The sequence below is a fragment of the Anas acuta genome, chromosome 4, assembly GCF_963932015.1.
Source record: "Anas acuta chromosome 4, bAnaAcu1.1, whole genome shotgun sequence".
NCBI classification, from domain to species: domain Eukaryota; kingdom Metazoa; phylum Chordata; class Aves; order Anseriformes; family Anatidae; genus Anas; species Anas acuta.
Genome location: NC_088982.1, coordinates 44,808,218 through 44,824,897, shown reverse-complemented (window position 1 = coordinate 44,824,897; position 16,680 = coordinate 44,808,218). Strand labels below are relative to the sequence as shown.

General features: G+C 37.3%; 1 protein-coding gene across 6 annotated transcripts in view; it reads right to left on the bottom strand.

Annotated features, from left to right (window-relative positions):
• TMEM131L (transmembrane 131 like) overlaps window positions 1-16,680 on the bottom strand; it is a 77,686-nt gene that overhangs the window by 18,817 nt on the left and 42,189 nt on the right. For 3 of the 6 annotated variants that reach the window (XR_011096184.1, XM_068681003.1, XM_068681005.1), the window contains exons 8-19: window positions 15,324-15,401; window positions 13,280-13,433; window positions 10,991-11,049; window positions 10,530-10,638; window positions 9,476-9,581; window positions 8,694-8,847; window positions 7,856-8,026; window positions 7,490-7,559; window positions 5,620-5,737; window positions 4,748-4,886; window positions 3,626-3,735; window positions 1,896-1,968 (exon numbers count right to left, since the gene is read on the bottom strand). Coding sequence is in view for 5 of the 6 variants with exons in the window: in XM_068681003.1 (XP_068537104.1) it covers window positions 1,896-1,968; window positions 3,626-3,735; window positions 4,748-4,886; window positions 5,620-5,737; window positions 7,490-7,559; window positions 7,856-8,026; window positions 8,694-8,847; window positions 9,476-9,581; window positions 10,530-10,638; window positions 10,991-11,049; window positions 13,280-13,433; window positions 15,324-15,401 (1,341 nt within the window). In the remaining variant the exon portion in view is untranslated. Of the gene's footprint in view, window positions 1-1,895; window positions 1,969-3,625; window positions 3,736-4,747; window positions 4,887-5,619; window positions 5,738-7,489; window positions 7,560-7,855; window positions 8,027-8,693; window positions 8,848-9,475; window positions 9,582-10,529; window positions 10,639-10,990; window positions 11,050-13,279; window positions 13,434-13,725; window positions 13,891-15,323; window positions 15,402-16,680 lie in introns of those variants that run through there. The other 3 variants (XM_068681004.1, XM_068681008.1, XM_068681007.1) reach the window with 2 other exon arrangements.

Here is a 16,680-nt window from a genome sequence, read left to right as displayed (position 1 = left end):
TACACTAAAGTCTTTCAATCTGACAATATAAAACATCAGATAAGGTTGTTTATTTGAGCAAGTGTTCATATTACTGCACTTATTATTATGAGGAATGTATTACTTCATTTTTTAAAACAGATTTTATTTGTTCAGATGGAAAAGAAATTACGCTGTGTCCTTCATATTCAAGAAATGCTGAAACACTTCACAACACAACTAGAACTGACAGTATACTGATTGCACGGGGAAATGTGGCAACCATTATACCATCAGCGTAAGACTTGCAACTTGATTTCAGTGAGAAAGGGACTGTTGGCAAATATGTTGATCATTTTGAGTCACTGGAAACAAGCCAAAGTGAACTCCCTACCATATTAACTGAAGACCAGCACTAACAGAAGCTAAGTGAGTCTAGAAATTATGTAAAGTATATATGTTTCTTAACAATTTCAATACTGTTGTTTATATTTTCCCCCCATTAACATAAAAAAAGACAAAGAGAGAAAGAAAACAATCCTAAACATTTCTCTATCAGAACTGGGGGATCTCCTCTTAGAAAATCACGATTGAACACCCATAGCAGTCAAAATAACCATAAACATCACAAAAAGGGTTTTTCTTGGTTGTTTTTAAAAGCTTTTAAAAGGTTGTTTTTTTCACAGCTGTTGTCCTAGTGTTTTTTCTGATCTTTTCTAGACCAAAGTGTTTTTAGTCTATTTTATGAAAAAGAAAAAACATACAAAAAAGTTTCAGAACCTTCACTCAACAGTCAATATTCATTAAAAGCAAAACACGTATGGATTTGCAAACTTCACCAGGTCATTCTCTACAAAGGTGCACATGCACAAACGTGAGACTAACCACTCACTACACATGCATATAAAGTGACTACAAAAACGACATTCAAAAGTGTAAATATTGACAACTAGTGATTTGGCCAACAACAAGCCAAGGTCGGTCTCATAAACAGATATACTAAACGTCTATGTAACCACAGATGCTCCCATAGCTCTTCAAGTCTCTACATGAAATAGAGGCAATACACACACTGGTGTAAAGATCCACCACTATTTTACAACCCCCCTTCACTGTTGACAAAAAACAAAGGTCAGCTTTGATAAGTTTAGCAAATATATTCTTTTGGTTTTATAAAGTACCTGTCTTTCAATAGGATCTTAAGGAGTGTTTTTAGAAACACGTACTTGTACAGAGCATTAAAGATGCAGGTGCAGCATGTACAAGCAGCAAAGAAAATTTGTCAATTCCAGGTTTTCACGCAAACTAGAAATATAAGAATGAGCTCTGCTGGTACCCTGGACAGTACTCTGATTGTCAGACTGTGCCAACATCCCTGGAAGCACATCTTCTCTCTTTCTATTATCCACAACAGGACACCTGAAGGTATAATCACAGCTCAGCGCTGGCATATGGCACAATTAAGTGTCATCACACTCATGTTAAAAATGAGGTAATGGAAACCACAGACAGCTGTGACATTCCAACCTGAATCTGAGAGTTGCAGTGAAACTGAGGTGAAACACAGAAATCCAGCTTTCTCCTTTGAACTACTGCCCAGCATTTCCTTCTGCTGAAAATATTATCTGTTAACTTCTGAGGTCACCAACAAAAGTCTTACACCTTGTGGACAACATAGGGCTAAACTGAAGTCCCAAAACAGAAAGCAAACTGTAGCCTTTTTGACACATACAGGCATGCACACACACTCTGCAGTTGTTTTCAATTTAGAAAACAGCAAACTCTGGAAAGAAAGTAACTGCAAAAATACAAGCTTGACAGAGAATCAAGAAAACACACATTGTTTTAAACAGTACTTAGTAAAAACTCAGATGTAATGTAGTTAAAAAAGAATTTTTCTAGGGTGTCATTTTTTTAATCAAAATTAAACATCTTACCCCATGAGAACATTCATCCATGAGCCTGAACTCAGTGGTGGTGAAATTAATAGCTTGGACATTTACGCCAAACCTAAAAAAAACAAAACAAACAAAAAAAGCATTGCAAACCTAGTCTGTCAGAACTAGACTGACTTATTTTTACATAGCAGCATTTATTCTTCAATGAATTATATTTTCACAATTGCACTTTAGCAGATGTGAAATACTGGGGAAATGCAGATCTGCATTTTAACAAAATATACTACAGATCTGTTTAATGTGGATTCCGTGCATTTGGAAAACAGAAAAATGCCTAGGCATTTCAGATCTCTCAGTATGCAATATTCAGAAAGACAACAATCAAGAAATATTTCTAAGTTGTATATAAACAGAAATGTCCCACAGCTTTTTCTGAAACATACCTGTTGAGAAACAGTCATTACCGTATCTCAATAATTTACTCATATGTCCCTCTTTCTGCTCACAATTTGTTTGGGACAAATTCATATTCTCTTTCACATACTTTGCAAATCAAAACCCTTTACAGAAACTGATAATTTGTCTAAAAGCAAATTTTAAGCATGAGATACTAAAGGCATTAGGAATGGACAGAAGAAAAACAATATGTAAAATTTAGGTCGTAGAGGACTAATGGACCTTCAGCCCCCGAATTGGAAATTCACTTGTCACAACTTTTTACATTAGCTTGAAAAGTGAACATGACTGCTGGTAAACCTAGATCTGCAGAAACAGAAATGTGAAAACAAGGAGAAAATGTAATTTCAAACCACTAGAAAGAGTCTACATGGAAATGATATTTAGTATGCAATCACATGTAGTTACTAACGTGCCTATCTCTGTATATACACACACACATCAAGAAATAATGTTAAGGAAGCAGCTATACAGGGACTGGTACCTCAAATAAGCAAGGTACACTAAAGCATGTAAGCAGTCCCACAGACTCCAAGCAAGCCAATAATTACTACCAACTGCACACGTATTGCAGTTTTTCCAGAGTTAAGCGTGACAGTTGGGGCTTATTTTGGTGAACTCCATGTCCCTTTACATTCTCCATCTAACTCTATCTAGATTTCTCATTAGATCTTCTCATTTGTAACACAGAAAGTTCAAAACAACGTTTAAATATTTGTTTAGCTGCCCCTAAAATGTTTATGGTGGGGTTCCTGGCTCTAGACCCGCTGAATTTTTCTTTCCAGCTCCTATTTCCTCTTCTTAGAAACAGGGTTTTTACCTAAGAAAATTACCTAAGAAAAAGATAAGAAAAAAACAAACAACCTTTTTCTTAAATTAGGTTCAGTTACCTTCCTCCTCACAGACCGCAGCCTACAGACTGGGTATTTCCCAACCAGCTTTGCTGGGAGCAGCACATCCCCACTTGTGAGAGTTGCTGCCCACAGCAGCATAGCCTGCACAAGATTGCATTAGGCCTCAGATCTTAAAAGATGACATAGCTTGTGGCTGGCATACATAAACTTACTGCAAATATGTTCAGATAGTTGTTTGTTTTTGTTTTTTTTTTAATCATAGATCAGGTGCATTACACAGTCAGGTGCCACACAAAGTGCTGCTCCGAATATGACTATCTTCCAAAACGGAGCAGAATGTTTCCACCACTTCAGTTATGCTTTGACAAATTGGAACAAACAATAAGCAGCAATCATAAGGCATAGCAAATACAACTCTTTAAAGGGAAGACAATATTCTGAGACAGTTATACTAATTACCATTTGCTGAGCAGACTCAGTGAAGCTTGGGGATCAGGGTAGTAAGAGAGTGGCACAAGCTGCAATGCAACTGGGAAGGATGACGGGTTTCTTAGTATGAAATACTTCACCTAGATAGTTTGGAGGGGAAAAGAAAAGTTAAACTACATACTTCTTAATAAGTCAGCATTGGTAATATGAGCTGCATTTTCAAGGAAATTCAGCCTAGCTTCATCAGTCTTTATGCAATATAATCACGTGCATACAAAACTGCATGGAACAGCAGGACATATCATCACAACGCCATCATTTGCAGAAACAGCTGAGAGCATGAGGAGTGATTTTGCATGTGCAAAAATATAGTCTTCCCCCCTCAAAATAACCCTTTCATTTGTATTTTGATTTGCACATGCAGACATAAACAAAGCTCTTCCGCAAAAGAAGGTAAGTTAGTAAGGTGCCACCTTTTCGTATAGAAGTTTGAGTCCAAGTAGGTTATGTACATTACTATGACAATCAAATGGCATACATGGGATATCAAGGTAATTCACAACATGTGCATATGAGAAGCATCTCTGTATGACTGGTCTGTGCCAGACCAGGTTAGTACTAACCAAAGTCTGACAAATGAAGAAGTAACTGTCAGCAAGACACATTGCACTGCTGATCTCTCAGTTTTCTATCTTCAACATTTTATACACTTTTGTTATGTATGGCTGTGGCAGAAGGAAGACCACATATCCTGTATGCACAATGCATCATTAATATCCTGTATGCACAAGGCATCATTAATGACAGCGCATTCTATCCCAAGTCCCTTGTTCAATTATTTTACCACAAGCATATAGCAGACCACAATGTGAGGAAAGTTTATTAGCTTATTAGCATGAATAGTTGTTAGTTAATACCTACACTGCTTTACTCCTCTCCTTGTACTAAAAATACTACAATTTGATAGCTAGAGAATTTATCAAAGAGCCAAAGGGATAAACAAATTTGGTGTCTTATATTAGACTTGTATGAAGGTTTCAAAATACTAATCTAAAAGCGGTATGAAAACATCACCAAATACTAACTGCAGATTCTGTTCTTTAAAGAAGCTAAACATGTATCAACTCAGAAGTGTAAGAAAACCATCCTTACCATACTACTTTTAACTGCTGTGGCACTGAAGTTGAGTGTAAGGCCAGGCTCTGCAGTTAACCGTGGCAAGAAGAAGGCAAGGGACTCCTCTTCAGGCTTCTGGTGAATAAAGCGAGCTGATCCTAAAATACTTCTCCTGCTTTATTGGCAAAAAAACAGAAAGATTTGTTTTTCTTTTTTTTTTTTTTCTTTGAAATCCAAGAACAAAAGATGATGATTTGCCAGGACCTATCAATTATACCAACTAATCCTTCCTTGAAAACATTCTTCACAACAAAGCCCACAAACATGTAATCTAGTCATAGAGAGTAATTAAATCTCCCACTTTTCCACCTGCAACACAGTGACTATTTTTTGTAGCCATACTTCTCTGTTCTGGAAATTGGGTGATATCACTGATGCGCTCTCTCTACAATTACTCAGGCACAGTGACTGCTTCCCTCCCCATGTCCCAAGTACATAGCATCCATTAGGTCAGGGACTAAAAACCTTGAAAGCTGTTCAGAGCTCCTGATCCTAAAAAGACTGCTATGGGACCTGTTGACAAAGGATTTGTGCAGCTCCATAACTGACCTGGTAAAATGTGCTTTGACTGCTTTCAAACTGGGTAGCTGTGGTGGGGCTCAGTCAAAACATTATTTACATTCTAGAATTCAGGCATCTCAAATGTTTACTCATTGCTGGCAGTGCCTTGAAATGGAAGTTAGAAGTGTTTGGGATGCTCTGAAATTCCAGATGCTTCAAGATAACCAACTTACATGCAGCAAGGTCAAAAATGTTTGTTCTAATTAAGAATACTTCAGAACAGAAATATTCCCCCTTACAACATTGTACTGGCTTGTATTAAGAACCTCAACGGATTCTGTACAGACCTGCAGGCTTCCCCACGTCTTATTTTTTGCCATCTCTCATAAAGTTCACTTGCAAGCTCAGAATCCACATCCCAGGCAGAACGGTCCAGAGAGAGACTCTTCTGCCAAAGCAGATTTGCTAAAACGATAACAGATTTTTCATATTTTAAGGAGGCAACATTTGCTCCTTTCATCAATCTACTTCTGAATGTGAGCAATCAGTATCTGCAAAGGGTCTCAACACAAAAAGAAGTAAGGCAAACCAAATTTTCCCTTCCAAGCAAACATGTGTGAAGGTACACATACTAAGCAAATCAGATGGGGACAATAAAGACATACATTCACAAAAGTGCAGTAATTCTCCATGCAAAGAGCAATATGGGAATTGCATAGATTTCATACGCTCTGGTAAGCCCTTTTTACTGTTGCTGTTTCTCAAGGATGCTATTGAGAAGTCATCAGATTATCAGTAGTCTTTACACAGAACTATCCACTGATATCAATGAAGTATCAAGATCATACACTCTTCTCTGTGCAGCAGTACAAAATTATAATATTACAGCACAGCAGGCAGCAAAACAAATCTCCATTTTGCAGAAATGGTGTTTCTATTTCACCTTCTCTTTTCCGGGTGCTGACTATTTTCTCAAATTCTACATAAGCTAGGCTTCCAGGCTTTATATCAGTCCAAATATTAAAATCTTTTTAGAAAGTTAGATTCATGCTGCTTTAAACATTTTCACACAGCAGAATTGAGTTAAATAAGCAAATTTCTTTTTAAAGAAAACAAAGCCAGATTATTTTGAAAATACAAAATGTCATTTATTGTATTATCCTTCGAGTTTAAAGTAATCAATCTAGACTAATGACAACTTGAACAATCCAGCTACAAGTTGTTCAAGGCCAGTATTTTCAGACTTTTCTATTTAAGTACCAGTATCCTAAATTTTATACCTATATACAAAGATCTGATTGTGTGTATTATTAGAATAGAAAGTAAGCAATCAGTAAGTATTCACTTATATCAGCAATACTCTTTTATAAGGTTTTAAAATATATCTTGCTTTTAAGATATTTACCTAAACGTGCCTATGTATTAATAATTCTTCAAACCCTGTGTTTCTCTGTCACCTCAAATATCCTTTTTATCTTTGACTGACTACTATTGCCTTCTTCATATCCTCATACAAAAGTACATTTTAAGAAAGCATCATCTTGAAAACACATTCAAGAGAACAAATATTTAGAGCCTACGGTACCCAGCTGTCTAGTGAAATTCCTTCTTAAGCAGAGATTTTTTTAATTATTGTTATTAATTAAAAAACACTATTCTGAATATGCCTTCCTTAAATTATATGGACACAATACTGCCTCATGAATGTATAGTATCTAACATTGTGTTTCTGTAAATGCTAGCTAGGTACTTAAAACAGTTCCTAGCATTAGGGAATCTAGACAAATCCTGCAGTTCCAGAAAGAACGACACCACTTTGTTTTACATGACACAGCTTTCAGAGCTGTTTTATAAGCCTGATAAATGGTCTTTGCAGAAATTTATGAAATTACTGCTGTGAGGAACAGATAGAGAGAACAAGTTCAAAATCAACTCTGGCTAATGGTCGGATATTGGTCAACATGTTTTTGTCCAAAACTGTATTACAAGACAGAACAGCATTTAGCAAGTGATACAGAATTAGAGGTCTGAAATACTGCACATTATACTCAGTACAAAGCCATTTATATCAGTAATGGTCTCAGACAAGCTTATGTTTTTAAAAGACAAAATTAAATAGTTGTATTAACAATCTCAATATTCTCATTACAAGTCCCGTTACATAGATTTTTCTACAATACTGTCATTAGATGCCTAAAAAAGCCAAGACAAGCATACCTGAATCAGATTTGCCCAAGTAGCACTGAATATCACAATGGGCAATAGCTTCAAAATGAAGATCTCCTTGCTGGAAAAGCAAACAAACAAACAAAAAAAACAATCACTTTCCACGTGACAAAAGAACAGGAAAAATTCCAGTTTTTCGGTGCATAATTTGGACAAGTCAAGGAAGAGAACCAAGGTTGCCTAAAGATCTGTAATTCCATCACTGCTTAACTCTGAGTGCTTAACTTTTTGAGCTAAAGAATGGTCTGGTATTGAGCATTTTCCAGGACTAAGGGACAAATTACTGACCAAAAAAGGAAGCTGCTGCAGTTTGGTCAGCAGTACATAATAATCATTCAGCACAACTTAATACAATACCTTGGACATAGTTGAATATATCTGCAGAGGTATTTCAAACATCACTCCCACATTGGTGGCCAAACAAATACTAGAAAGCACATTTGTTACAGTGTCTTTCATACTGAGTTTCAGAGAAAATACATTCCAGCAGCCTGGAGGTAGAGTCAAAGGTTCAGCAAAGTTCAGAATCTAGAAAGAATCAAATGACACCTGAATTAAATCTGGAACGGCATTTTTAGTGCAAGCTGTACCTTGAAGAGCATAAACTTTCCGTTTCTTTGTGGTTTTGCTGTTATTGCACACATACACGTGCCCATAACTGATCCATAGTGTGCACATAGAAATCTCCAATCTACATGTAAATATATGAATGGCCAACTAGATGCTTACATTATGTGCTTATTCATAAAACTGAATTGCCTGGTTTGAATCAAGCCAACGTGCAAGTAAACTGTTGACTTCGTCTTCCAAATTTCAAAACTCATCTATGTACTGAAGACTTCCATTATAGCCTATGAAGGAACACTCAATCCTATGGAGCACAAACAATACACACAACAATTCTGAGAACTGAGCAATGTTCTATAATTTGATGCATCTGTAGCTGCAATTCAAATGAAAAAAAAAAAAAACAGTTGCTAATAAAGTGATATAAAAACAAGCCAGACAGTAAATAACGCCTACAGAGAGCCCAAGCTTCTCAGTGTTTAAGTTACAGGTGCACAGCTACATTTATTTTTTAACTGATTTCAATCAGTACTGAGAACAAGGTCTGTGAAAGAATCTATTTGTATGTCAAAGGAGCAAATCCCTATATCAAGGACAAGACACTGTATGAAGCCAAAATAAAACTTACTTTTAAAATGTTCTTTGTTTCTCTAGCAATGTAGACTTCGTTCAGTTCAATGCTGAAGTCAAAGTTGTTTGTAAACCATATGGACCAAAATCCTGAAGTATTATGGTGTGGTTCTATATGAAACACTGCTGCAGAAGGATTGACATCAAAATATCTATAAGGAAAAACAGAATGAAAATAAATACAACTGTAATTGCTTTTGAGCATGCACGAGCAGTCCACAGATAACTGTAGTGTTCTAATACAATGAAGTCTCCTAAGGTTTTAAGGAGAAAGGAAAATAATTTCCTTTAAAATACTTACATATAATACCAGAGTAAAACTTGACAAGAACAATGTGAAAGAGGTAGGCAGGTAATCATTCCACCCTCTCGCTATGCCACAGTACACTGCCTACTGCTTTGTGATAAGGTAGGTTGGATTAAATTGGCAAAAGAAAGCCAAAGAAATGTTTGTGATTTTTCTATCACTACCCTGCTTCCGCACTGGATGAGCAAGGATGGTAGAAATTTTATCACAGCCTCTAAGCAACGCTTATATGATGTAAGCTGCATATGTTTTTTACTGACTCCTGAAATTCTTACTGTATAAAAGACAGGATTGTTACTTGAAATGTCAAAGGTCTGCTTTGGCAAATGACACAACAACAACAGGAAGAAGCCTCTTCACCATCCTTAGAATTGCTCCATGATGAAGCAAGCTAACTTTGTTTCTTTGAGTAGGTTACAGTATTCTTGTAGTATCAACAAATGTTAATAAATAAAAATCTACCATTAACATACCCTTCCATCACAGGACAAGAAAGACAGGCTTTTAGTGTTGTAGTGCCTTCCAGTAGGTTGTTGTTCTTGTCATCAGAGTAAGGGCTTTCACTGTCACAGGATGCAGCTGGATAAGGACAGACACAGAGGAGAATACATCATTAGCCAGAAGAACAAAAGCAATGATTTCCATGTGAGGATCCCAAATAATGCTACTATGGGGAACATTTGTGTTCCACTTCTCACACAGGTGAACAAAGAAAGCATCTGTTGCTAGTATCCTAATTTTCAGAGGTTTGAAACCTTGATTTAAGAAGAATTTATGAATGCTAAACATTTTCATAGTACACACCACACACAAAGCTGCTGAGAGCAACGTCACCAATTTTAACTGCATGTCATCAACACAGCATTCTTATTTATCAGAAGATGCTGCCTCCTTTCAATAAAAGAAAGTGTTCTGAAAAAATACACCACTTCACTTAGTTCCTTTCTTTCTCCTTACTTGCCTTTTTGAGGAAAAACAAGTGCCCATGTCATTATGAAAGCAGCCTGTTTCAGAAACATTTAAGTCTATGCACTGCAGTCTAGTGGACAGAACAGGAAACAAGCTGGAGTCAGCAATGTCTAAATTTTAATCTTTGCTCTTCCACAAACATGCCTGGTCTCGGGCAAGCCTCTTCAATGATCTTGCCAAGAAATGTCATAGAAAATGACCACCCAAGCACAATAGCCTTTTAGAAAATATATTGGAAACAGAAAAATAACCACAAATTATAAAAGGATGTTGAAAAAGCATATTCAATAATTATGCTTATTTTAAAATCAGCTAACAATTTCAGTATATGTTTTCTTCTTTTAGAAAAATATATGGCTTAGAGCCTTAGATCAGCGTAAAAAGAAGCATATATACACAAAAATGATGGAAATAATTAACAGAAAGAATTCATCCTCCTCTTCAGAAAACTCCTAATTTTTTTTTCTGAGATTTTTCAAGATCTGTTTGCTGAAAAAAGCTACCATTGTATAGATGATTAGACAGGGTTTGATTATAATAAGTATACGCATGCTGTACCTTTACAAGAAATAGAAGCAACTTTTGTAAAGTTAGTAGATGATGAAGACAGCAGTACTGGCTCAAACTCCACAGGTGATCTGCCATTTTGAGACAACTGTCGTATTTCCTGCATGAAGACAAGAAAAGATGATCCTTGTAGCACTACCATCATTATTATTGTACCTCTCATATTAGATTGCAAGCCAATATCTGCAATTTTCTCACAACTTCTAAATAAACCCATGGATTTTTATTCAAAGATAGCAGCTCCTATGTCTTAAAAAAAAAAAAAATCCATTGATGGAAGTACAACTCTAAAAGATATATTAAGATGTCTGGGTACAATGTAGAAGTACAGACATGTAACATTTGCCACCAGCAAAATCCCATCTGATATTAGAGGGTAAGCCAGTGGGTTAATTAGTTCCCTAATCAAATTCAACAGCCTAAAATATGGCTTCCTATAAGCCCATACTTACCTGTATATGCACGTGGCTGTTCCCAGAATGCAAGATGTACATATCTACCGTGGAATCACCTGTTCAAAAGAATGAACATCGAGGTAAGCTCACCAAGGATTGAAGCACTCTTGCTGAGCCAGACACTCATATGAGAAGCAATCAAAATTTAAATTTAAAAAGTTTTCTGCGCAACAGCTGCCCTTGTAAAAACGAGGAGATATGCGCATCTGAGGCTGGAAATCCTCTCAAACCACTTCATAAAGGAGCAGAAATCCACTTAAGATTTTTGGCCTTAAGTATGAAGGCAAGCATCAACAAGATATCTTCCTTCATTATCTCCTAAATCCAGGATGGAACAACAACTCTTTCCTACAGGCAGGGAGACAAGAAGCTCGGCTGAAGGAAAGATGGGTGGCTGATGTTGCTATGAATTTTTAAGGGGCCAAAGCATCAATAGCACGTGATACTCCAGTTAAATATAAAAAAAAAAAAAAAAAAAAAGCCTGTGTAAGCACACAGCTATAGAAGAGCCTTGGTCACCTGCTCTGAACCACAGGCATTCTCAGGAGACAACGCAAAGCTAGACTTGGTGCCTTACCCCTTTGGGGCTTAATCACCAAGTATCGTAGTAATTTTCTAACCTTAGCAACAAGACATTGATATAAGCCAGCTTTCACCTGCAGATAAGGTGGATTTGATTACCACCCTTTGTCCCTGCTGAAGCTACACTCCCAGTCACTGGACGCTACAAAGATCTGGAGGACCAAAAGAAGAGCCACAGGACAGACAAGACATGGCTATTACATCAGGGTGGCCGTAACACTTCAGTGAAGGAAGGAGACCTGAGCTCTTGCCCTTGCTTGTACCTGAAGTAAGTAGAGGCTAACATTGCATCATTCTTCCAGTTTACCAGGTAGAATTTCTGTGAATGAGTGTGCTTTGCTCAGCTGCCCGAGAGCACGACTGGAGATGCCACCTTCCCAAAGAGGGTTCAAGATGTTGATGCAGATGCTCCATATACCCACAGCTGTGAGATTTAAAGCCCACACTCATCTACTACCTTTCCAGCTGGAAAGTTCCCCCATGCAGACCCTTCCTACTTGCTTGTCCCACTCTAACGCGTGTTGAGCAAACAGATTAACACAGCATCACATTCCATTTTGTTACACCTTCCCCTCAAGACTGTGCTTAATTACACAAATGGAAGGCAAGCAAGCAAACGCTGCTGTTTTGATATGGCACAAAACTGGTACTCATGGAGCAAAAAGTGGAACTTCCCACTGTGAGCAAGTCCAAAGGGATTACATGATCAACCTTTAATCCAATGAACATTCATAACTGCATTACATTTAGCAGAGAACAGCCTTAAAAACGTACCTCCAGCACTTTACCCATCAAAAGTGTCAACAGCAAACACCCTTGACATGATAGATGTGAACAATTCTCTGCCAGCACCAGAATAAATGTACATCCACAATTCAACACCAAGTATCGGCATCCCATGGGCAGGGAAAATAGGTTTACAGTGGATATTTCAGTTTCAGCTGAGTAAATATCACATCATAGGACAGGCACAGGGGAACGGCATATAGTGTTTTGTGACTGGACCTTTACCTGAACTTCTCAGAAGACAAGACGATCATGCTCTTTTTATTAGCAATAAAAATTACTATTTGAATGTGGACTCTTAGGAAGTCCTTTCTTCTTCAGAAAGTAGAACTGGCAGAAATGTCTAAAAAAACTAACCAAACAGACCGCAAAGCTCTATAAATAATTTAAAACCCCTTGGATTTAGAAGATTTGTTCACCCAATAAACGTAGCATAAAGAAACTGTAAGGAGTTGATTGTTTTGCCTGTGGCATTTTAGCTTAAAAGAACAAATGATGCACACATCTGTATTACCTCACTACCCCACTTTCCACAATATCCACTATTCTGAGTACTGTACAAACCATTCTGCCTTCACAGTCCTATTATGACTAATTTAATTCCTGGGAAACTAGGCACAGAGTTGTAGAAATCAAAGGACTATGATATCTTTTCATACCATTTAAGCAGATATGTTAGCACAGAGAAAACAGCAATGAAGCAGACTTAGTTAGCAATTGTTACCTTTATAAAGAGGACTGCACTTAGAGCAGCTTTGCCATAAGCAATTGGCTGACAAGCTGTATTTAACTGATTGTTCTTCCTTATTTGCAAAAACTTTAGAGTGTCACTGAAACTGATTCAGTTTAGCACACCAAATTATAACATATGTATAAAACCAATTTCTATTACAATTAACAGTGGTATTTAGGACTTACCTGAGGTCTTCGTTTTTTCCATTGCTACATAAACTACAAAAAGATTCTCCAGTAAGTATTGTCTGTGCTCCACAAAATCTTGTTGGGCATTTTCCATTCTTACCGTTAAGCTCATTTCTAGCAGCATTGGGTCATCGGACATAAAACAGCAACTCTGGAGCGAGACAAGGGGATACAGTGTGTGTGTGGTGGGGGAGGAAATGGAAAAAAAATCATTACAGTAAGGTATCTTGAGAAGTTAATCAAAGGCATTATCTAACAGACAAGGTCTTCAGCACGCAAGTGCTGATAAACAGGAGTAATTAGGACCTCTGCTAAAATTCTCAGCAGAAACCAAAGACAGTGCAGATACAGACAGCACAGCAAAAACAAAGACGAAAAACAACTAAAAAGGACACTGAACCTTGAAAGAATGCAAATTTATAAACTGTCTCAGTCAGTCTCACCTCAGGGACTGCAAAACAGTTTCCTTTGTTAAATCCTCTGCCTTCAATAAAATGTGCCATAAACAGACTGATGCATGTGTCTTAATGGTAGGAAGACAGTTCATGTTCACTGGTCTGTTTATAGTTAATTTTTCCAAATCCTGTGTTTTTTGTCTCCATTTCTCACTGAAGTAATTTTAAAAAAACAAACATACATGTACAATTCTTAATAGAAAACACTGTCGTCTGGCTAGAATACTTCAGATAAATACAAATAGGATTTTATTTCCTTGCTAAGTAGTGGCTGCTGTTAAGACAGCTGAGTCTTAGCAACTACAAAGACACCGACACCATTTTGCAAAAAATTAAATGCAACAAGCAAAACAAAACTAGACAATCAACAACGAGTAACAAATTTGTCCTGCATCACACGGTGAAAGGTCACTAAACTCAGACTCTGCTGCTTTACCACAGGGGCTACTTTGGAGGCAGAAGAGAAGACTTCCACACCTGACACATAAAAAGTGCTCTAGTGAAGGGGCAGCAAACACCTTCAGTTACCCTGAAGCGCCACAATGAGGTGTTAACAGGAGGGGAAGCATCTGTGGATGTTGGTTCCCTCCTACTGCATCAAAGAAATGCTCAGTACTTGCAATAAGCTACCAGAAGCACAGAGGATGCTGCTGTAGAGACTCAAGCATAGGGGTGATGTGCTTTTGGGAAGCTTGTATCACTGAGTGGGCAGCTATACTACATGTGATCTTAAACTTCCAGGTGCATCTCAAGCCTAGCCTTGTTTACCATGCAATGCAAGAGTCAAACATGGGAATAAAACAGTACAGGATCACTATGATCTGTAACGTACAGAAAAATAGCTATGAAGTTTTGACCTAGTCATACTTGATGAAAGAAAGATGCTGCAGACCACAGCTCCAACCTATAGATCTGATCCAACAAAATACCTGATTGAGTGCCAGCATCACTGTGAACCATTACGTATTTACTGTGTAAACTCTTTTGAAGACAAAGGAGAAGATGATATTCTGCTGGCACTGCCCAGGAGTAGGAAATCTAGTGCCTTAAGTGCTTGCTCAGCACTTTGGAGGGGGCTTTTCTGCAAAAGGATTTGCCCCTCATCAGCTCTGCTGAACATCAAAGCCCTATTTCAAAGCCTCTTGGCAGCACAACTCAGGCAGTCCAGACTTCAGACTCTCATTTCATTGCTCTTTCGCCAGTATGAACCAAAAATTTGTGAAAACGTTTCTGGAGAAAGAAAATTCCAAGAATCTAAACTATTACTAATATAATGTTCTAATACTTTATTTAAATGATATAACATGCATTACAATGCATAGCTGGTTAGGAGTTTTGGAGGAAGGGAAGGGTGTTTTCTTTTACCATTTCACCTTTTCCTAATGGTAATAGCGTGGTATGTGTAACATTTCATTTATACCATAAGCTACAGTTTTATAGAATCGCAGTTAAAAATCATAACTCTTTTTTAAACTGAGACATCTGAAACTGCATTGTTGCTAAAGCTTGTAAAACTCTGGAAAGCATCCTTCTAAACATGAATTAAAATAAGACAACTTAAGTAAACATCACATAATAAAACATACCTTAATTTGCTGATATGCGTCATTAGGTAAACTGCATTCAAGGTGTACACGTAAGAGACTGGCATTCATAGTTTCTGCCTGTAAGAAAGAAAAGTGAAGAAAATGTCAAGCAAATTGCTTCAAAAGATGTTATCATTGAAATCTAATTCACACACCACAGTTTATAGATAGTAAGACTGTCTCCACATATACATGACACAGCAATGTAAGAAAATTGTAAAAAATATATATTCTGTACTGTAGGTCAGCAAACTCCAGTTTTCAAGAAATGAACTCCATTATTATCTACTTATCAAACTATTATTATACATGATTACTAAATATTTATACAGCATCAACACAAGAAAACCTTATAAACTTTCATAAGACAATAAACTGTACCCAACACAGCCTTTTTGGTTAATACAAAAGCTTCTTTTCTTATTTTCTGTATATTTCCTCTATCGGTTGTATACTGAAATACAGTTGCTAAGCCAAGAATGTAATGCCTCTTGGATATGGTCTTATATGTAGGTTTCATGCCAAAATGGACAGACAGAAAATGCTTGCTTCACCTTTTTATTGATTAGAAAGGGAAAAGGCAGTGATTGTGCCAGCTTGTAAATCACTCATAAACCTAGTGGGGCAACAGCACCAACAAAGCCAAGCATAGTTCATGAAAGCTGTTTGGGAATCTGAACTGCCAACTTAACTGCACATACTGCTTAACCAGTATATGTTAATTCTAGGTAATAATTATATAAAAAAAAAAAATACATTATGAGAGTTCTGTCACTCTACTTGTAACTTAACTACAGCAAAATTACCTGATGACTTTGAGACTGATGTGGAACCCCACTCAGTTTGTCTTTTGATACCCAACTAAATCCGAACAGGGTGTCTGCAGGTGCAAGTTTCTGAAGGTGTCAATGCAATTTCTTTTAAAGAATTTAAATAATTTGATGCTGGGAGGCAGAACTAAGTAAAAGGTTTTAAAGTATCCAACAGCCTACTTCATATCTCCATGGGACAGACAGAAGGGAGCAGGGTGCATCTGAACAGAGAGATTTATCACATTTCATTTATATGCTAGGGTATGGTTTTAGAAAAGCACAGCCCAAAGGAAGCCAATGCAAAATCTGCAGTCTTAGTCCAATTGGATTTCCTACCGAAATGACTTCGGCTTCACACAAGGGGGCGATCCAACCTCTGCAAAGGTTATATTAGCAGCACCAAAACACAGGCACATGCTTCCAGCACAGCTAGCTGGAGGTGTACAAACCCCAACCAGCTCTCTTCTTCCTGCAAATTCTGTTGTCCTCATCAGTTTTGCAAGCAGTAAAAACCATTTGGCTCCAAAACATGCACCGCTTACCGA